We start from the raw sequence: 22,303 nt of genomic DNA on the forward strand, positions 1-22,303 counted from the left end.
ATGAGGTATGCCTCATAGTACTCTGAGGAAGTCAATGGCATAACACGCATCACAGTCCTTGAGGCATTTATTTGGATCCTCATTTACGTTGGGTGAAAGTGGTTGGTATTCCTCCCTTGTCTATTAGGCTACATTCACACGTCCGTGGTGTGTTGCGGACCCGCAAATTGTGGGTCCGCAACACACCAGCCTGTCACCCCCCATAGAAATGCCTATTCTTGTCCACAAGCTGCGGACAAGAATAGGACATGCTCTATCTTTTTGCGGAGCTGCGGACCCAAAATCGGGGCCGCGCTCCGCAATTGCGGCTGCAGACAGCACACTGTGTGCTGTCCGCATCCATTCCGTCCCCATAGAGAATGAATGGGTCCGCACCCATTCCGCAAAATTGCGGAAAGGATGCGGACCCATTTTACGGACGTGTGAATGGAGCCTTAACCAGATATTATGCTGATTCTTTGTAATGTTTGTTGCATTCATTAATAGTAGGTCTGCTCTTATTTAATGTTCATGATTATGTGTTGGACACAGTATTGGACTGTGGGTATGAAATGCCTCAAGCTGCTCTCTTGTGTAAGCATGTAAGGGGAGGCAGTTTTTAGTGTGTGGCTCTTGAGGATGGCGCAGTAATGGAGGCGGACACAGCATAGGTCAAAGGAACAGAAATTTACACTATTTGCAGCACAAACCATAATAGTTACAAGTAATAGCACACAGCTTTGTGGTTATAGTCTCTAATGGAGACAGAGCTTCACAGTTACAGTCTCTATTGGGCACATAGCTTAAGAGTTAGGCTGGTTTCACATGGTCGTTGCGGGTGACGTGCGGGAAAAGATGCGGGTGCGTTCCGGGCAAATGCGCGATTTTTACCGCGCGAGTGCAAAGCGTTTTAATGCGTTTTGCACGCGCGTGAGAAAAATCTGCATGTTTGGTACCCAGACACGAACTCTGACTTCTTCACAGAAGTTCGGGTTTGGGTTAGGGGTTCTGTAGATTTTATTATTTTAAAATAATAGCATTCTTAATACAGAATGCTTAGTAAAATGTCCATTGAGGGGTTAAAAATAATAAACAAATTTAACTCACCCCATCCACTTGGTCGCGTAGCAGATCTCCTCTTCTTTCTTCTTTCTTCAGGACCTGGCAAAAGGACCTTTGGTGACGTCACGGCGCTCATCACATGATCCATCGTCACCATGGTGATGGATCATGTGATGAGCGCAGTGACGTCACCAAAGGTCCTTTTCCCCCCAGGTAATCAAAAAAGAAGACAGAAGAGAAGCCGGGCTGTGCGAACAAGTGGATGAGGTGAGTTAAATTATATCTTTCTTTTTTTTTAACCCCTCTAGCGCTATTTTACTATGCATTCTGTATTAAGAATGCTATTATTTTCCCTTATAACCATGTTATAAGGGAAAACAATAATGATCGGGTCCCCATCCCGATCATCTCCTAGCAACCATGCGTGAAAACTTGCTTTGCGGACGCTTGCGATTTTCACGCAGCCCCATTCACTTCTATGGGGCCTGCGTTGAGTGAAAAATTTTCACACAACGCACAAGTGATGCGTGAAAATCACCGCTCATATGCACAGCCCCATAGAAATGAATGGGTCCGGATTCAGTGCTGGTACAATGCGTTCACCTCACGCATTGCACCCGCACGGAAAACTCGCCCGTGTTAAAGAGGCCTTACTGTTTCAGTGTGCGGTTACGCTACTGCATCCGCACACATGACCAGAGACCTCAAAAGTCCACCGAGTCCACCAGTGTACAGTGCAAATATCACAACAACTTTTACATTCACATTATCTGGAAAATAAAGGCAACATACTGTATAAGCACAACATGAAAGTCCAGTTAAAGGGGTTTTCCATCCTTTTTATAGTGATGTCCAGTCCTCAGGATAGGCCATCACTAGCTAATTGGCAGCAGTCTGGCACATGCGCTCTCACCTATCAGGTGTTCTGTGTAGCTTTGTTGATGGAAGTCAATGCCAGAACTACACTGCACCATCAACATTGTAGTGGACAGTGCTTGTCACTAGACCACTGCTACCTTTGAAGTCTGTTTGAGTAGAGCTGCAGTGACAAGCGCAGTCTACCACAGTGTTGATGGTGATATGTAGTTCTTGCGCCAGCTTCTGGCACTGGAGCTATACAGAACAGCTGATCGGTTGGAATCGGCTAGTGATGGACTATCCTGAGGCTGGACAACCCCTTTAAGGGTCCATTCACACGACTGCAATGTTTTGCGGACCGCACATGGGCGACACTTTAATAGAAATGCCTTTTCTTCTCTGTGTCTGCGGACAAGAATATGTCTGCGGACATGTTCTATCTTTTTGCGGAACGGAAGTGCGGATACGGACAGCACACTGTGTGCTGTCTGCATCATTTCCGGCCCCATTGAAAGTGAATAGGTCCAGATCCGTTCTGCAACGTTGCCGAGCGGATCTGGATCCATTTTGCGGACGTGTGAATGGACCCTAAGTCTGGGTGCAGATTTCGTTCTAGCTCCCCTCTGGGTTTTTAATACCCAAAAGTGATTATCAAACATATGAGTACATTAGAGTCCAAAAGGGCCCTACCTCGATATAATCTGGCAGAAAAGTCTGAAAACAAATTGAAAGCAGGTTATACGCAGTTCAAAGATGGAGGACTCTCGTATTTTCATATACTTTCTGGCAACCTGCCTAGTCATGGCAAAATTCCCTGAATCCCTCACCTCTCCGGTTAACAGGTAGATGATCTCTAGCGTGAAGTTTAATATTTGTTTCGTAATCTCACTGCTTTCCTTTTCCATCCTTGGTGGGTCATTCAGGAATCAAGTACTGTTTTAGATGAGGATATAAGATAACCAGACCAACTGGATGGTACCACAGGCTCCTTAATGAAAAGAAGAAAAAAGTTAAAATCATGCTGAGGCACCAAAATGCATTCACCATCAGAGCTGTGGAGAAAAAACTTGGCGTGAAGCAGGCAGTAAAAAAAAAAATCACAGGGACATGCAATACTTAGGTCCATGATGCAGACCAAACACGCCCATTGAAGTCTATGGGTCCTTCAAATCACGGACACAATACGGATGGCATCCGTGTTGTGTCCATTTTTCAGTGAAAACTGTTGGACATGGTCCGGAAATCAATTTTCATTTGAGTAACGTCCGTGGATTACGGATGACACACGGAGGGTAAAAGCAAACACATGGACCAAACACGGATCCTTCACGGACGTAACAAGGATGCTTTTTTCAGGGACTTGAAAATGACACAGAAATGTGGACGAGGCCTTAAAGGGGTATTATCTTCATTATATCCATGGGATATGCCGTAAATGTTTGACAGATGTGGCTTCCACCTCTAGGACCCTCACAATTTTGCGGAACGGGTGCGGACCCATTCATTTTCTATGGGGACGGAATGGATGCGGACAGCACACAGTGTGCTGTCAGCATCCGCATTTGCTGAGCGCGGCCCCGATCTTCACGTCCGCAGCTCCGCAAAAGATAGAACATGTCCTATTCTTGTCCGCAGCTTGCGGACAAGAATAGGCATTTCTATAGGGGTGCCGGGCGGGTGTGTTAAGGATCCGCAATTTTCGGGTCCGCAACACACCACGGACGTGTGAATGGAGCCTAAGTCTTTTCTGTGCAATGTTCATAACTGAGGGACCATAAATGCACACGATCAGGATTTCATGCAGATTTTCCGTGCGGAAAAATGTACATTGTATTCTATGAGAATTTGAAATTCTCAATGCACATGATGCAGATTTTTTTCTGCGCGGATTTTGACCTGCGGTGCGGATTTTAAAATACGCAGCATGTCAATGTATTTTATTTTTTCCTGACCGGATTTTCTTCATTCACTTAGTAAAATCTGCACCGAATCCGCACAAAATTGATGCGGATTGACGGCACGGATTTGACTGCGAACACCTGCGGATTTCAGTGCGGATTCTCCGCACATGAATCCTGAACATGTGCATGTACCCTAGGGTGTATTCACACATGCCGGTTTTGTGTCATTTTCTGCTGTGCTTTGGTCAAAATCATGACAAAAAAATACATTTCTCTTGCTAGATGTGGGAGACTTTCATAGAAGAAGCTCATAGTATAAAAGGGACTGTAAGTCATACATACCCAAGCAGGAAGTGATCAGTGGACGCTCAGTGCTTATGACTGCAAGACCTGTGATGACGTCACCAGAGGGGCGGAGCTCAGCTGTAAGAGGCTGCCCTGTGAGGGCTCCTGTGCTGGGGGGTTTATATGGAGGAGAACGTGATGGATTCTGTGTTTTCTTCTCTAAAGATTGTTAACAATTGTGGACGAGCTGGAGAAATATTGGTAGTTGTCGTTCTCTCTCCTCTGATACCCTATAATCCGCTGTAGCTCAGTTTCCCTTCACACAGCGCAAAGGATGATGCTGAAATTCATTTCTCATTCAGCGAGTTTATTATTCACATATTATATGTATTTTATTTTTTTTATGAATGAAATTTGAGGAAAACATCTCAATAATATCATACTGTATGTTGCACTGAGCTGTCATAAGATGAAATCAGTTGAAAGCAGCCTGCAAACAGAAATAAATGGCACAAAATGGGCATCGAAGACTAGGATTTAAAGGGTTTAATGACTTTGGGCTACTGATCACACACTGCCAACATACAGAGGGTGATACTCCATTTCAAATTAGCCTGGGTATGCTGAGACATAAACAGGCAAGCGTACAAGAACAAAAAGAAAGCAGCTTTACCGTGTGCTCTCCTCCATTCTAAAAGAGCCTTTACCAGCTTTCATAACTCATATCACTAATTTTGATAGTGACTTACGATAGTCTTAAAGCGACCTAAACCTATAAAAAAACGTTATTGAGCCCTATTGTAAATGTGATTAAAGGGGTTGTCCGAGTTATGAAAAAAAAATATATAGCACAGAAAATCTGATGGGTAGCAATATATAACTAAGTTTTATGCAAAAAATATACACTGCTCAAAAAAATTAAGGGAACACAAAAATAACACATCCTAGATCTGAATTAATTAAATATTCTTCTGAAATACTTTGTTCTTTACATAGTTGAATGTGCTGACAACAAAATCACAAAAAAAAAAAAATGTAAATCAAATTTTTTAACCCATGGAGGTCTGGATTTGGAGTCACCCTCAAAATTAAAGTGGAAAAATACACTACAGGCTGATCCAACTTTGATGTAATGTCCTTAAAACAAGTCAAAATGAGGCTCAGTAGTGTGTGTGGCCTCCACGTGCCTGTATGACCTCCCTACAACGCCTGTGCATGCTCCTGATGAGGTGGCAGACGGTCTCCTGAGGGATCTCCTCCCAGACCTGGACTAAAGCATCTGCCAACTCCTGGACAGTCTGTGGTGCAACGTGACGTTGGTGGATAGAGCGAGACAGGATGTCCCAGATGTGCTCAATTGGATTCAGGTCTGGGGAACGGGCGGGCCAGTCCATAGCATCAATGCCTTCGTCTTGCAGGAACTGCTGACACACTCCAGCCACATGAGGTCTAGCATTGTCTTGCATTAGGAGGAACCCAGTGCCAACCGCACCAGCATATGATCTCACAAGGGGTCTGAGGATCTCATCTCGGTACCTAATGGCAGTCAGGCTACCTCTGGCGAGCACATGGAGGGCTGTGCAGCCCTCCAAAGAAATGCCACCAACACCATTACTGACCCAATGCCAAACCGGTCATGCTGGAGGATGTTGCAGGCAGCAGAACGTTCTCCACGGCGTCACATGTGCTCAGTGTGAACCTGCTTTCATCTGTGAAGAGCACAGGGCGCCAGTGGCGAATTTGCCAATCTTGGTGTTTTCTGGCAAATGCCAAACGTCCTGCACGGTGTTGGGCTGTAAGCACAACCCCCACCTATGGACGTCGGACCCTCATATCACCCTCATGGAGTCTGTTTCTGACCGTTTGAGCAGACACATGCACATTTGTGGCCTGCTGGAGGTCATTTTGCAGGGCTCTGGCAGTGCTCCTCCTGTTCCTCCTTGCACAAAGGCGGAGGTAGCGGTCCTGCTGCTGGGTTGTTGCCCCCCTACGGCCTCCTCCACGTCTCCTGATGTACTGGCCTGTCTCCTGGTAGCGCCTCCATGCTCTGGACAATACGCTGACAGACACAGCAAACCTTCTTGCCACAGCTCGCATTGATGTGCCATCCTGGATAAGCTGCACTACCTGAGCCACTTGTGTGGGTTGTAGACTCCGTCTCATGCTGCCACTAGAGTGAAAGCACCGGCAGCATTCAAAAATGACCAAAACATCAGCCAGGAAGCATAGGAACTGAGAAGTGGTCAGGTCACCACCTGAAGAACCCCTCCTTTATTGGGGGTTTCTTGCTAATTGCCTATAATTTCCACCTGCCTGCTGGGAGACTCTGCAGCATGTTGTATGTGTAGGACTACAAGTCCCAGCTGTATAATGACACTGCTAAGGGAGTGAATACAAGTGCTGCCCTGAGTGACATGTCTGCCTGCTGGGAGACTCTGCAGCATGTTGTAAGTGTAGGACTACAAATCCCAGCTGTATAATGACACTGCTAAGGGAGTGAATACAAGTGCTGCCCTGAGTGACATGTCTGCCTGCTGGGAGACTCTGCAGCATGTTGTATGTGTAGAACTACAAGTCCCAGCTGTATAATGACACTACTAAGGGAGTGAATACAAGAGCTGCCCTGAGTGACATGTCTGCCTGCTGAGAGACTCTGCAGCATGTTGTATGTGTAAGACTACAAGTCCCAGCTGTATAATGACACTGCTAAGGGAGTGAATATAAGAGCTGCCCTGAGTGACATGTCTGCCTGCTGGGAGACTCTGCAGCATGTTGTATGTGTAGAACTACAAGTCCCAGCTGTATAATGACACTGCTAAGGGAGTGAATACAAGAGCTGCCCTGAGTGACATGTCTGCCTGCTGGGAGACTCTGCAGCATGTTGTATGTGTAGAACTACAAGTCCCAGCTGTATAATGACACTGCTAAGGGAGTGGATACAAGAGCTGCCCTGAGTGACATGTCTGCCTGCTGGGAGACTCTGCAGCATGTTGTAAGTGTAGGACTACAAGTCCCAGCTGTATAATGACACTGCTAAGGGAGTGAATACAAGAGCTGCCCTGAGTGACATGTCTGCCTGCTGGGAGACTCTGCAGCATGTTGTATGTGTAGAACTACAAGTCCCAGCTGTATAATGACACTGCTGAGGGAATGAATACAAGAGCTGCCCTGAGTGACATGTCTGCCTGCTGGGAGACTCTGCAGCATGTTGTATGTGTAGTACTACAAGTCCCAGCTGTATAATGACACTGCTAAGGGAGTGAATACAAGAGCTGCCCTGAGTGACATGTCTGCCTGCTGGGAGACTCTGCAGCATGTTGTATGTGTAGTACTACAAGTCCAAGCTGTATAATGACACTGCTAAGGGAGTGGATACAAGAGCTGCCCTGAGTGACATGTCTGCCTGCTGGGAGACTCTGCAGCATGTTGTATGTGTAGAACTACAAATCCCAGCTGTATAATGACACTGCTAAGGGAGTGAATACAAGAGCTGCCCTGAGTGACATGTCTGCCTGCTGGGAGACTCTGCAGCATGTTGTATGTGTAGTACTACAAGTCCCAGCTGTATAATGACACTGCTATGGGAGTGAATACAAGTGCTTCCCTGAGTGACATGTCTGCCTGCTGGGAGACTCAGCAGCATGTTGTATGTGTAGTACTACAAGTCCCAGCTGTATAATGACATTGCTAAGGGAGTGAATACAAGAGCTGCCCTGAGTGACTTGTCTGCCTGCTGGGAGACTCTGCAGCATGTTGTATGTGTAGTACTACAAGTCCCAGTTGTATAATGACACTGCTAAGGGAGTGGATACAAGTGCTGCCCTGAGTGACATGTCTGCCTGCTGGGAGACTCTGCAGCATGTTGTATGTGTAGAACTACAAGTCCCAGCTGTACAATGACACTGCTAAGGGAGTGGATACAAGAGCTGCCCTGAGTGACATGTCTGCCTGCTGGGAGACTCTGCAGCTTGTTGTATGTGTAGGACTACAAGTCCCAGCTGTATAATGACACTGCTGAGGGAGTGGATACAAGAGCTGTCCTGAGTGACATGTCTGCCTGCTGGGAGACTCAGCAGCATGTTGTATGTGTAGGACTACAAGTCCCAGCTGTACAATGACACTGCTGAGGGAGTGAATACAAGAGCTGTCCTGAGTGACATGTCTGCCTGCTGGGAGACTCTGCAGCATGTTGTATGTGTAGAACTACAAGTCCCAGCTGTATAATGACACTGCTAAGGGAGTGAATACAAGTACTGCCCTGAGTGACATGTCTGCCTGCTGGGAGACTCTGCAGCATGTTGTATGTATAGAACTACAAGTCCCAGCTGTATAATGACACTGCTAATACACACATGATCTTCCCCCTACCTTCTTGTGCAATGCTCTCTCTAGTCCTTAAGCTCCTGTGCCCAGAATTATCACTGCTGCAGCTAGCCAGTATGTGCAGCTGAAGGGGTTAAGAATGCTAGGAGAGAGCAGACTGCAGTGAAGGGGGCGTGGCCAGCACAGTGACTTCTCCTTTACAGCCTTGTAAAGGAACATTATCAGAGCAGGGAGAGAAGGTGACATCACAGGTCATGTGACCCTCAGTGAAATCTGAGAAACCAGCCACTGGAGATAAAGTGAGTGAATTGGAAAGCTGTTATATTTGCCTAGTTAGGAACATAGAAAGAACAAAAAAATAACTCAGATAACCCCTTTAAATGAATTTTTCTAATACACTTTTTCTTTTTTTACTTTTCTTAGTAAAATAGGTGCCTGAAGTTTAGGTGACTATTGCACTTTAGAATACTCTAGTACACTGCTGGCGGATGGGAGCACAGATTACCTTGGAGCTGCACTGAGTGCTGTACAGACCAGAGCAGCGCTCCACCTGCCCGCACCAGCCTTGCTCTGCTAAAGTCGGGCACACTCCGGTGTTCTAACAACCTGCACCATTGCAGTATGCAGGCTTAAAGAGGACCTTTCATCGGTCCAAACATTGTGAACTAAGTATCATGATCTGTAGAGCGGCGCCCAGGGATCTCACTGCACCTACTATTATCCCTGGGCGCCGCTCCGTTCTCCTGCTATGCCCTCCGGTATCTTCGGTCACTTGGTTATAGTAGGAGGAGACTGCCCTTGTTCTCCTGGGCGTCTCCTTCTCCTAGCCAATCGCTAGGCAGAAAAAAAACTCCCAGGCTGCGAGCTCTGCGCTGTGATTGGCCAGCGCTACAGCCTAGGAGAAGGAGACGCCCAGGAGAACAAGGGCAGTCTCCTCATACTATAACCAAGTCCCCTAAGTCTCCGCCTACTATAACCAAGTGACTGAACATACCGGAGGGCATAGCAGGAGAACGGAGCGGCGCCCAGGGATAATAGTAAGTGCAGTGAGATCCCTGGGCGCCGCTCTACAGATCATGACACTTAGTTCCCAATGTTTGGACCGATGAAAGGTCCTCTTTAAGCCTCAGACGTCAGTGTTACACGGACGTGTGCTGTACATGTTCTCCACAGACAGCGCACGTAGCCATTCATTTTAATGTGTGTCAAACATCATTGTTTTAGCACGGTTCGTGGATCAGTTTTTTTTAAGCACGGATGCATGCTGTATTTTGCCTGTGTTCACGGATCCATTACACCCATTATAGTATATGGATCCGTGAAAACCACAGATGCAACATGGATGCCATGGTGATGGATCATGTGATGAGCACAGTGATGTCACCAAAGGTCCTTTGACAGGTCCTGAAGAAAGAACAGGAGACCGGCAGCTACGCGATCAATTGGAGGAGGTGAGTTAATGTTATTTTATTTTTTTAACCCTCAATTGACCTTCTACTAAGCATACTGTATTAAAGAATGCTATTATTTTCCCTTATAACTATGTTATAAGGGAAAATAATACAGTGAATAGACTTTCATCCTAGCAACCATGCGTGAAAATCGCACTGCATCTGTACTTGCTTGCGATTTTCACGCAGCCCCATTCACTTTTATGGGGCCTGTGTTGTGTGAAAAACGCACAATATAGAGCATGCTGCGATTTTCACGCAACGCAAAAGTGATGTGTGAAAATCACCGCTCATGTGCACAGCCCCATAGAAATTAATGGGTCCGGATTCAGTGCGGGTGCAATGTGTTCACCTCACGCATTGCACCCGCGCGGAAAACTCGCCCATGTGAAAGGGGCCTAAATGTCACCAAGCATTTTAATCGGGTGGACCACTGCTATGTGTTTATGAAAACAGTTTGATAGGAAAGTCGCTGGTGACAGATTCCATTGAACAGTAGGAAATAAAATAAAGTAAAATAAAATATATAAAAATACCCACTGCTCACCCGCCGATTTAATATTGATGACCTATCCTGAGAATAGGTCATCAGTACATATGGCCGGATAACCCCTTTTAAGGCTCGTTCACACGAACGTTTTTTGCGTTCCGTATACGGGCTGTTTTTTGCGTTATGTATACGGTCCGTATACGGAACCATTCATTTCAATGGTTCCGTAAAAAAAAACTGAATGTACTCCATATGCATTCCGTTTCCGTATTTCCGTTTTTCCATTCTGTTGAAAGATAGAACATGTCCTATTATTGTCCGCAAATCACATTCCGTGGCTCCATTCAAGTCAATGGGTCCGCAAAAAAAAACGGAACACATACGTTTTTGCTAAACTATCTATTGAAAATGAAAAATACAAATGTGATAGCACTCTACATCCAGCAATTTGCCTCCATGCTGGATGAGGCATTGGTGTACATTTTGGCCAAAGCGTAGTAAGCCACTCACCGCGTCAAGGTCGCCTCTATTTGAGTGGTCCCTAACTCTAGTTCCTACCTGTTCATACCTGTTCTTTGCAGTATATATTGGAGGCGTGGCGATCTCCTTGGAGTCATTGCACACCTGACCAGTCAATCTGTCCTGGAGGCTGGTTTTAAAGTCAGTATAAAACTGAGTCTGCATATATAGAACCTACCAGTAGTCATTTGGCTCCAGGAGAAGTATATGGTGGGCTCAGCGTGCATGTTGGTACTAGCATCCCTGGATCCGATGAAAGCTGTAATGGCACCGGACGGGGTTAAAAGCAGAGTGTGCTTGGCGTGCACACTGACCTGCATTCCCTGGATTTTGTGTGGCTGTCATGGCCCATGAACAGGTAGGAACTAGAGTTAGGGACCACTCCATAGAGGCGACCTTGACGCGGTGAGTGGCTTACTACGCTTTGGCCAAAATATACACCAATGCCTCATCCAGCATGGAGGCAAATTGCTGGATGTAGAGTGCTATCACATTTGTATTTTTCGTTTGTATATGTATTTCGCCATAGTGATGTGCACCACATACAGGTTGTGCTGACCCAATTCCCCAAAATTTTATCTATTGAAAATGTTATGCCCAGCCCAATTTTTTCTATGTAATTACTGTATACCCCATAGGAAAAAACGGAACGGAACCGGGAACACTACAAAAAAAAAAAAAAGATAAACGGGCCTGGGAAAAAAGGGCCGTAAAGCACTGAAAAAGACATACGGTCGTGTGAACGAGTCCTAAGGAGGAGACCACCAGACTGACAGATCTGGAACAGCGGGGGATATTACAGGAGATTATTACTTATTTTTATCTTTTATCATATTCCCTACTATAATGCTGACATAAAATTCTCCAAAACGCCAAATGCACACAATGGAGAGAATTTTCACCCATAAAATTCATGCTCAAGGGGAAGGGGCCAATTCACAAGTTCCATGTCTACTTCACTCATCTCCTTAAGGGCTCATGCACAGAACCGTCTGTTCCGCAAAAAATGGATCCGCAAAAAATACGGATGACGACTGTGTGCATTCCAGACAATAATAGGTCATGTTCTATTTTTTTACGGAACTGAAATACGGACATATACGGAAACGGAATGCACACGGAGTAACTTCTGGCTTTTTTTGCGGACCCATTGAAATGAATGGTTTGCTTACGGTCCGCAAAAAAAACGGAATGGACACGGAGTAATTTCTGGCTTTTTTTGCGGACTCATTGAAATGAATGGTTCGCATACGGTCCGCAAAAAAACCGGAATGGACACGGAAAGAAAATAAGTTTGTGTGCATGAGCCCTAAACCAGGGGTCAGTAACCTTCGGCACACCAGCTGTGGTGAAACTGACTCCCAGCATGCACAACACTTGCTTGGCTGTCCTTAGAACTCCCAAAGAAGTAAATGGAGCATGCTGGGAGTTGTAGTTTCACAAGAGCTGGAGTGCCCTGTTGTAAACACCACACAGGAGCCCTCACAGAGCAGCTTCTCACAGCTGACTAGCTCCGCCCCTCCTGTGACATCATCACAGGTCCTGCAAGGATTTATTAAGGTGAGTTTACACATTCAGGTTTCTTGTTGCAGTTTTTGAAGCCAAGTCCAGGAATGGTTGATAAACTGAGGACAAATATGAAAGGAATGACTGTGACGCCTTCGCTTTGTGAATCCGCTTTAGTGTTAAAATTGTATCAAGAAGCCTGAACGTGGAAACCCAGCCTCTGTGTCGTCTCCATAGCGGAGCCCCGCCCCCTGCGTGACACGGCGGTGACGTCATCACAGGTCCTGCAGTATTGAGCAGCTACATATGAGGCGCTGGACGGGTACGTACGACTGGTAGTCACTCGTGTGGTGTAGATTGTAATTCTAAGGACTGTAACTATAGGGTCAGAAGTCTACACAATCCGCTGCGTTTGGGAATAATACATATAAAAACCGCAGTAGATATTATAGGACCACCATTTCCCAAACAGCAGGAACCCAATAGGTCATATCCAGAATGAGGCTTGGTTCTAGTAGTTGGTAGGGGTCCCAGGGATCATACCTTTACCATCTATTGTGAGATTAGACTCACCGAAATTCAGATCAGAACTGGTGTAATGAAAACTGGTTCAGTTGCCCTTAGCAACCAAACAGATTCCACCTTTAATTTTCCAAAGGAGCTCTGAAAAATGTAACCTGGAATCTGATTGGTTGCTATGGGCAACTAAACCAGATTTCCTTTCCGCCAGTTTTGATAAATCTCCCCCTCAGATTACTGCCACATGGGGCGGAAATTCCACAGCAAAGTGTGCACCAAATCCATGCAGAATCTTCATGAAATGTGGTATCGTCGGAATCGTACTAAACAAAAGAATGAAGGTAACGGCTCAGTTTTAGGCCTCTTCCACACGACCGTATGGCTTTTTCAGTGTTTTGCAGGCCGTTTTTTCCGGATCCGTTGTTCCGTTTTTTGTTTCTGTTCCGTTTTTCCATATGGCATATACAGTATACAGTAATTACATAGAAAAAATTGGGCTGGGCATAACATTTTCAATAGATGGTTCCACAAAAAACGGAACGATACGGAAGACATACAGATGCATTTCCGTATGTGTTCCGTTTTTTTTGCGGACCCATTGACTTGAATAGAGCCACGGAATGTGATTTGCGGGCAATAATAGGACATGTTCTATCTTTCAACGGAATGGAAATACGGAAACGGAAGGCATACGGAGTACATTCTTTTTTTTTTTGCGGAACCATTGAAATGAATGGCTCCGTATACAGAACGCAAAAAACGGCCCGTAAATGGAAAAAAAAACCGGTTGTGTGAAAGAGGCCTTAAAGGGAACCTGTCACCTGGATTTTGTGTATAGAGCTGAGGACATGGGTTGCTAGATGGCCGCTAGCACAACCGCAATACCCAGTCCCCATAGTAAAAAAACCCAATTTGATACATATGCAAATGAACATAAGAGTCATATCTTACTTGTGTGACCAGAGAAGAGTCATATTTTCAAGCTCTGACTCACCTCAGGTTAATTTGCATATGTATCAAATCGGTTTTTATACACAATAAAAGCACACAGAGCTATGGGGACTGGGTATTGCGGATGTGCTAGCGGCCATCTAGCAACCCATGTCCTCAGCTCTATACACAAAATCCCGGTGACAGGTTCCCTTTAACGCATGGGGAATGTCGTAAAAACTAAACCCATAAAGCTGTGGCTGAACTGCATTTCTTTTTCCAATTTCACCCGGTGTGGAATTATTTTTTCAGCGTCCCACTACATTGTATGGAATATTAAATGGTGTAGTTTGAAAGTACAACTTGTCCCACAAAAAAACAAGCCGTCATATAGCTAGGTGAAAATAAAAAGTTATGGTTTTTGGAAGGCAGGGAGTAAAAAATGAAAATACAAAAACGGAAAATCGCAAGGTCCTGAAAGGGTTAAAGGGTAGGGCAGGGTCCACACAGGACATGTATGCTGTGGATGTGTGTGCGGTAAAACAGCAGCAAAATGGATGGGATTTTAAGAAACCTGCAGTGCGGCTTTTAAAGACACGGCACGTGGTATGCTGCGGGTTTCCATCAAGGCTATCACCTTTGGCAATGCACGGGGGTTAAATCCCCAACAAATCCACATGTAAATATAATTTTTTTTTTTTTGTGTTTTAATACTTAAAAAAAAAAACTTTGGGAAAATATGTTTTTCTTTTCATTGCCATAGGGTTCATTTGTTAGGCTTCGTTCACATCACCGTTCAGCCTTTCCGTTCAGGAGCAGGAGAACGGAAAGGACGGAAAAGGCACATAAGGCCTCATGCACACGACCGTTGTGTGCATCCGCGGCCGTTGTTCCGTTTTCCGTTTTTTTTCGCGGACCCATTGACTTTCAATGGGTCTGTGGAAAAATCGGAAAATGCACCGCTTGGCTTCCGCGTCCGTGATCCGTTTTTCCAGTCCGTGAAAAAAATATGACCTGTCCTATTTTTTTCACGGACAACGGTTCATGGACCCATTCAAGTCAATGGGTCCGTGAAAAATCACGGATGCACACAAGATAGTCGTCCGTGTCCGTGATCCGTGTTCGTTTTTCCTATCATTTCCAGGACGTCCCTCCATGAAAGCACCCACTGGAGGATGTCCTATTGGACCTCTGTAGGGACAGGAAGCGAGAGAGGTTAAAAGGCCCCTCCCCACCCCTCTTACCAGTGTTCTTCCTGTCCCTACAAGGATAGGAGCAGAGAGGAGTATCCCTGCTTTTTTAGTGGGGAGAGATATGGGCCGAGGCTGGTCGGGGGGCTTATGCCTCTCCTCTTCAGCCTCAGATGGGGCCCTAAGCTAGCACCTCTCGGGGAAGAGGTCCCCTAGCATTTCCCGGTACCTGTATCCTAAGGCCGCGGTATGGGGACGCTGTTGCCGCTTCTCCTGCGGGAGCTCTGGGCACAGTATCGACTCCGGCGCTTCTCTGATGACGCGACGCGTCACGTCCCACGTGACCGGAAGTGACGCGAGGAAGCCGGAAGCTGTTGGCGACGCGCATCCATGCTGGAGGCCTCGGGTTTCTGAGGCCTCTCATGTGGGGTTGATTCTCCTAGGATGAGTCCCCCAGAAGAGGAGGCGGAGCCGTGCGGTATCGAGGGAGGGCCAGCTCGGTAAGTCCATTTAAAAGAGTGATGTATTCTGCATGCAGCACACATCATGGAGGCCCAGGTATCTGCGAAGCTAGACGCCACTGCAGCCCCCCTCGTCCAGGGAAATGTAAGTGAGGTCCTACATAGTTAGGGTTACTCTGGCAGGCCCTGTTTCTATATCTTTCTCTCCCCCTTCTGTTTAAGGTGGAAAGGGAGCCGGGTCACAAACCACATGGTGACTCCAAAAAGAGACCAAAGAAATGCGGGACCTGCGCCAAGAAGCTGGCGGAGTCATACAAGAAGGCCCTATGCACAGATTGTTTGGCAAAAATATTAAAGGAGGAGCAACCGTCCTTTCTGGCAGAATTAAGGGCTATAGTGAGGGAGGAGATACAGGCGGCAGGAGCAAGTCAGCCCCCGTCCCTTCCAGTCCCCTCTTCTCTGCCGGTCCCCTCTTCCCCACCGGCGAAACGTTCTAGAGTACAGATGGACTCTGACTCAGAGGAAGAACCAGCGTACTATTCGGACGAATTGGAAGAAGATCATACCCCTTCCTTATCGGAGGAACCTAGGAGATTCCGGTTTTCGGCTGAAGATCTAGATCCGCTCCTGACAGCTGTTAGACAAACAATTGCGGTAGAGGAAGAGGAGCAGACGCGCACCATACAGGACGAGATGTTTGGCGGTCTAAGAGCGAAGAAAAGGAAACTCTTTCCCGTCAACGCTAACCTGACTGATCTAATTAAAGATGAATGGGAAGAGGGTGACAAGAAGCTTTATGTGCCTCGGGAATTCAAAAACAGGTTGATCTTTAACCCAGAGGAAACAAAACTTTGGGACGAGATACCAAAGGTGGATATTCAGGTGGAAAAGGTGGTAAAGAAAACTTCCATTCCCTTTGAAGATTCCTCACAGCTGAAGGATCCTATGGATCGTAAGGTGGATGGGCTTTTAAAGAAAGCATGGGAATCATCTGCCGCCTCTATAAATACAAATATTGTGGCTACCTCAGTGTCCCGGGCCATGTGTGTATGGCTGGATCAGCTTGAAAATCATCTTAGGATGAGGACATCCAGAGAAGAAATTCTAGATTCTTTACCGTTGTTAAAGATGGCGGCTTCTTTCATGGCTGATGCCTCGGCAGAATCAATTAGGTTTGCGGCAAGGAACGATGCGCTCACAAACACAGCAAGACGGGCCCTCTGGCTCAAGTCTTGGACAGGGGACATAGCATCAAAGAATAAGCTTTGTGCAATCCCCTTTACTGGGTCCTATCTTTTTGGTCAGGTCCTTGACTCCATCCTAGAAAGTGCGGCTGACAAAAAGAAAGGCTTCCCAGAGGAGAAGGTAAAGAAACCTCAGCCCTTTCGGAAACCCTCCAAACAGTTTCCAACCTCACAGAGGGGAAAAGGTAAGACGGGGAGATGGAGCTACCCCAAAGGAGGTAGAGGAAGGGGTTTCTTGTTTAACCCATCTTCCAACACAGACAAACAATGACATCAGGCCAGTTGGGGGCAGACTCCGTTTATTCTGGGAGGCCTGGACTCGGGTCACTCAGAATCACTGGATTCTCAGTACAATCCGAGAGGGAGTGAAAATAGAGTTTCGCAGTCCACCCCCGTGGAGATTCCTGATAACAAAGTTTCAGTCCACAGAGCAAAAGAATCAACTATGTCTCGACGTAAGGAAACCTATAACCTCAGCTATATATTTAAAAATTTGGAAAAAATTTACCTCATGGCTGTCACAAACACATCCTGGGGTTTCTGACCCATCTATAGGCTACATTCTGGATTTCCTGCAGTTGGGGTTTGATTTGGGTTTGAAACCCAGTACCCTTAAGGTCCAGATTTCAGCCTTGAGTTGTTTTCTCGACACCTCCTTAGCAGAGCACAGATGGATAAAAAGATTTATTAAATCTACTTCCAGAATGAGACCTACTATTAGGCAGACGGTACCACCCTTGGACCTAAATATAGTCTTAGAAAGTCTATGTAATCCCCCGTTTGAACCAATTGAGCAGTTATCTGACAGATTACTCTCTCTTAAGACCATCTTTCTGCTAGCAATTACCACAGCACGCAGAATAGGAGAAATTCAGGCCCTTTCTATCAGGGAGCCATATCTAAAAGTTTTGGACGACCGGATTATTTTAAAATTGGATCCATCCTTTCTACCAAAGGTTGTCTCTTCGTTCCATAGAAATCAGGAAATAATTCTTCCTTCCTTTTGTACCTCTCCCAAAAATGTGCAGGAAGAAAAGTTTCATTGTCTGGACGTAAGGAGATCCGTGTTAGCCTACCTACAAAAAACAGATTCGTGGAGAAAATCATCAAACCTTTTTATCTTGTTCGGAGGAAAGAACAAGGGCAATAAGGCCTCAAAACAGACTTTAGCTCGTTGGATCAGAGAAGCAGTTCAACAGCCTACGTGCTGAAAGGACTACCATGTCCATTGTCCATTAAAGCCTATTCCACCAGAGCGGTGGCAACTACTTGGGCAGAAAAAGCAGAAGCCTCAATTGAACAAATTTGCAGGGCCGCTACTTGGTCCAGTTTCACTACCTTTGTCAGGCACTATAGACTGGACTCTCTTACCAACCAGGACCTTGGCTTTGGCCGTAAGGTTCTTCAGGCAGTGGTCCCCCCCTAATTATTAAGCTGGTAGTTCTCCAGTGGGTGCTGTCATGGAGGGACGTCCTGGAAACTAAGGTTTAGTCTTACCGGTAAACGGTTTTCCAGGAGTCCGACATGACAGCACCCGTTAATACCCCCCCTTTTTGTTTTTTTTCTGGGATCCATGCATGTATACATTATACATATATATATATTTGTATGCAGAAATTCCAATGTGAAGTTAACATGGAGGTTCAAATAAACAGTTTGGATCCTATCTGGTGTAGTAATTTGGAAAAACACTGGTAAGAGGGGTGGGGAGGGGCCTTTTAACCTCTCTCGCTTCCTGTCCCTACAGAGGTCCAATAGGACATCCTCCAGTGGGTGCTGTCATGTCGGACTCCTGGAAAACCGTTTACCGGTAAGACTAAACCTTAGTTTTCAATGCAAACTTGACTTAGTTTTTTTTTTCACTTTTCATGTCCGTGGATCCTCCAAAAATCAAGGAAGACCCACGGAAGAAAAAACGGTCACGGATCACGGAACAACGGAAATCCGTTTTGCGGACCACAAAAAAAAACGGTCGTGTGCATGAGGCCTAACTGACGCCAAACTGAGCCCATAGACTATAATGGGGTCCGTTATGTTTCCGCTCAGAAGATGATTTTTAAGCGGAGACAAAAGTCCTGCATGCACAACTTTTGTCTCTGCTTAAAAATCTTCTGAGCGGAAACATAACGGACCCCATTATAATCTATGGGGTCCTGAGGGGTCCGTTTGGGTCAGTTATGTGCCTTTTCCGTCCTTTCCGTTCTCCTGCTCCTGAACGGTGATGTGAACGAAGCCTTAGCGGGGCGATCTGTAGTTTTTATTTATACCATTTTGGAGCGTGTTACTTTTTGATCACTTTTTATTCTTTTTTTTTTTTTTTGGGAGGTGAAGCAACATACGGGATAAATACGTTTATATTGTGATATTTCTGGCAATGCCTGTGATGTTTATTTTTCTGTATCAAACTTTTTATTAATATTAATCCAAAAAGGGTTGAGCAGTAGTGTACATACAGAATAAAAGTACAATCAGCAATAAATCACATAGAAACGAAACACTGACAGAAATAACAGGCCAGTACAAAAAAAATGTAAATGTAAAGATTGTTATATTTAATTTTATTTTAACCCTTTCACCCCCGGAGGTTTTTATTTATTTTTTGCGTTTTCGTTTTGCCTACCTTTCCAGAGCCATAACTTTTTTATTTGTCTGTTTACATAGCGATACGAGGGCTTGTTTTTTGCGAGACAAGTTGTACTTTTCAATGCCACCATTTAATATTGCATATGATGTAGTGGGAAGCGGGAAAAAAATTCCAAATGGGGTGAAATTGCAAAAAAAAAGCAAATCCACCACAGTTTTACAGGTTTTTTATTTTACGACGTTCGATGTGCGATAAAACTGACCAGTTACTTTTATTCTACAGGTCAGTACAAATCCGGTGATACCTTATATGTATCGTTTTTCTTGCGTTTTGATAGTGATAAAAAAGTGGGGAAAAAAAAACAGTTTTATTCTTTTGTCGCCATATTTTGACCCCTATAACTTATTTGTAATTATGTGTACGGAGCTGTATGGGAGCTCATTTTTTGCGGGGCAATCTGAACTTTCCATTAATACCATTCTGGGGTGTGTATGACTTTTTGATCACTTTTTATTTCATTTTTTTGTAGAAAATAAAGCGACCAAAACCGGCGAATTGGCCATTTGGACACTTTTTTCCGTTTTGCTGTTTGCCGTATGGGGAATATATTTGTATGCTATAGAGGTTTTCGCACACCGCGACACTCATGATGTGTATTTTTATTTATTTATTTTTTTAGTTCTTTTATTTGTATTTTGGGAAAAGGGGGGTGATTTTTATGTTTTTTTATTTATTTATTTTTTTAAACTTTTTTTTTTTTTTTTCCATAGGGAACTACACTGCTCAAAAAAATAAAGGGAACACAAAAATAACACATCCTAGATCTGAGTTAATTAAATATTCTTCTGAAATACTTTGTTCTTTACATAGTTGAATGTGCTGACAACAAAATCACACAAAAAAAAATAATGGAAATCTCATTTTTTAACCCATGGAGGTCTGGATTTGGAGTCACCCTCAAAATTAAAGTGGAAAAACACACTACAGGCTGATCCAACTTTGATGTAATGTCCTTAAAACAAGTCAAAATGAGGCTCAGTAGTGTGTGTGGCCTCCACGTGCCTGTATGACCTCCCTACAACGCCTGTGCATGCTCCTGATGAGGTGGCGGACGGTCTCCTGAGGGATCTCCTCCCAGACCTGGACTAAAGCATCTGACAACTCCTGGACAGTCTGTGGTGCAACGTGACGTTGGTGGATAGAGCGAGACGTGATGTCCCAGATGTGCTCAATTGGATTCAGGTCTGGGGAACGGGCGGGCCAGTCCATAGCATCAATGCCTTCGTCTTGCAGGAACTGCTGACACACTCCAGCCACATGAGGTCTAGCATTGTCTTGCATTAGGAGGAACCCAGGGCCAACCGCACCAGCATATGGTCTCACAAGGGGTCTGAGGATCTCATCTCGGTACCTAATGGCAGTCAGGCTACCTCTGGCGAGCACATGGAGCTGTGTGGCCCTCCAAAGAAATGCCATCCCACACCATTACTGACCTAATGCTAAACCGGTCATGCTGGAGGATGTTGCAGGCAGCAGAACGTTCTCCACGGCGTCTCCAGACTCTGTCACGTCTGTCACATGTGCTCAGTGTGAACCTGCTTTCATCTGTGAAGAGCACATGGCGCCAGTGGCGAATTTGACAATCTTGGTGTTTTCTGGCAAATGCCAAACGTCCTGCACGGTGTTGGGCTGTAAGCACAACCCCCACCTGTGGACGTCGGGCCCTCATATCACCCTCATGGAGTCTGTTTCTGACCGTTTGAGCAGACACATGCACTTTTGTGGCCTGCTGGAGGTCATTTTGCAGGGCTCTGGCAGTGCTCCTCCTGTTCCTCCTTGCACAAAGGCGGAGGTAGCTGTCCTGCTGCAGGGTTGTTGCCCTCCTACGGCCTCCTCCACGTCTCCTGATGTACTGGCCTGTCTCCTGGTAGCGCCTCCATGCTCTGGACACTACGCTGACAGACACAGCAAACCTTCTTGCCACAGCTCGCATTGATGTGCCATCCTGGATAAGCTGCACTACCTGAGCCACTTGTGTGGGTTGTAGACTCCTTCTCATGCTACCACTAGAGTGAAAGCACCGCCAGCATTCAAAAGTGACCAAAACATCAGCCAGGAAGCATAGGAACTGAGAAGTGGTCAGGTCACCACCTGCAGAACCACTCCTTTATTGGGGGTGTCTTGCTAATTGCCTATAATTTCCACCTGTTGTCTATCCCATTTGCACAACAGCATGTGAAATTTATTGTCACTCAGTGTTGCTTCCTAAGTGGACAGTTTGATTTCACAGAAGTGTGATTGACTTGGAGTTACATTGTGTTGTTTAAGTGTTCCCTTTATTTTTTTGAGCAGTGTATAACCATCAATCATCTGATTGCTATTATCATAGACTCCAAAGCACTTGCATTGGAATCTATGATGATTTTACTACTTTCCTATGGAGCCCTATTACAGGAAAGGCTCATTCACAAAGACAGGGGCTGCTGCACAGAAGCTCCGGCTCCTCCGATTGCCACACGGGGGAGCCGGAGCATAGCCAAAAGCACATGCTTTCGGTTTTCAGCGCGCTCAGATGCCATGGATTGACCACGGCATCTGAGGGGTTAAATGTCCGCACTCAGCATTACTGCCGGTTGCGAACATGAGCCGCAGGTGTCTGCTATAAGAAGCAGGCGGCCACCCGTGGCTATGGCGCCCCTAGCGCTCAGGAGTGGGCGCCATCTTTAAAGACCCGGCCAGCTCCGTACTACTTTAGTACGGTGCTAGGGGTGAAGGGGTTAAATATTGGGAAAGGGGAGTGATTTGGGAAAAATTTATATATATCCTGTATTTGTGTGTGTGTGTGTGTGTGTATGTGTGTGTGTGTGTATATATATATATATATATATATATATATATATATATATATATATACACACATAAGAAAAATGGCGGCACTGGCACAAAGGAGGAAATACGGGTGCACGTCCCAAGGGGAATAGACTTATAGCCCCAATAAATG

At 45.5% G+C, this 22,303-nt stretch overlaps 1 protein-coding gene across 3 annotated transcripts in view; it reads right to left on the minus strand.

Annotated features, from left to right (window-relative positions):
• LOC121005375 (oocyte zinc finger protein XlCOF6-like) overlaps positions 1-22,303 on the minus strand; it is a 916,661-nt gene that overhangs the window by 769,086 nt on the left and 125,272 nt on the right. Inside the window, exons 1-2 of one of the 3 annotated variants that reach the window (XM_040438069.1) lie at positions 4,143-4,200; positions 2,727-2,886 (exon numbers count right to left, since the gene is read on the minus strand). The exons of the other annotated variants lie outside the window; for them this stretch is intronic. Of the exons in view, the coding sequence (XP_040294003.1) occupies positions 2,727-2,804 (78 nt within the window). The 5' untranslated portion in view covers positions 2,805-2,886; positions 4,143-4,200. Of the gene's footprint in view, positions 1-2,726; positions 2,887-4,142; positions 4,201-22,303 lie in introns of those variants that run through there. 3 annotated transcript variants of the gene reach the window in all.

The sequence above is a fragment of the Bufo bufo genome, chromosome 6, assembly GCF_905171765.1.
Source record: "Bufo bufo chromosome 6, aBufBuf1.1, whole genome shotgun sequence".
NCBI lineage: Eukaryota > Metazoa > Chordata > Amphibia > Anura > Bufonidae > Bufo > Bufo bufo.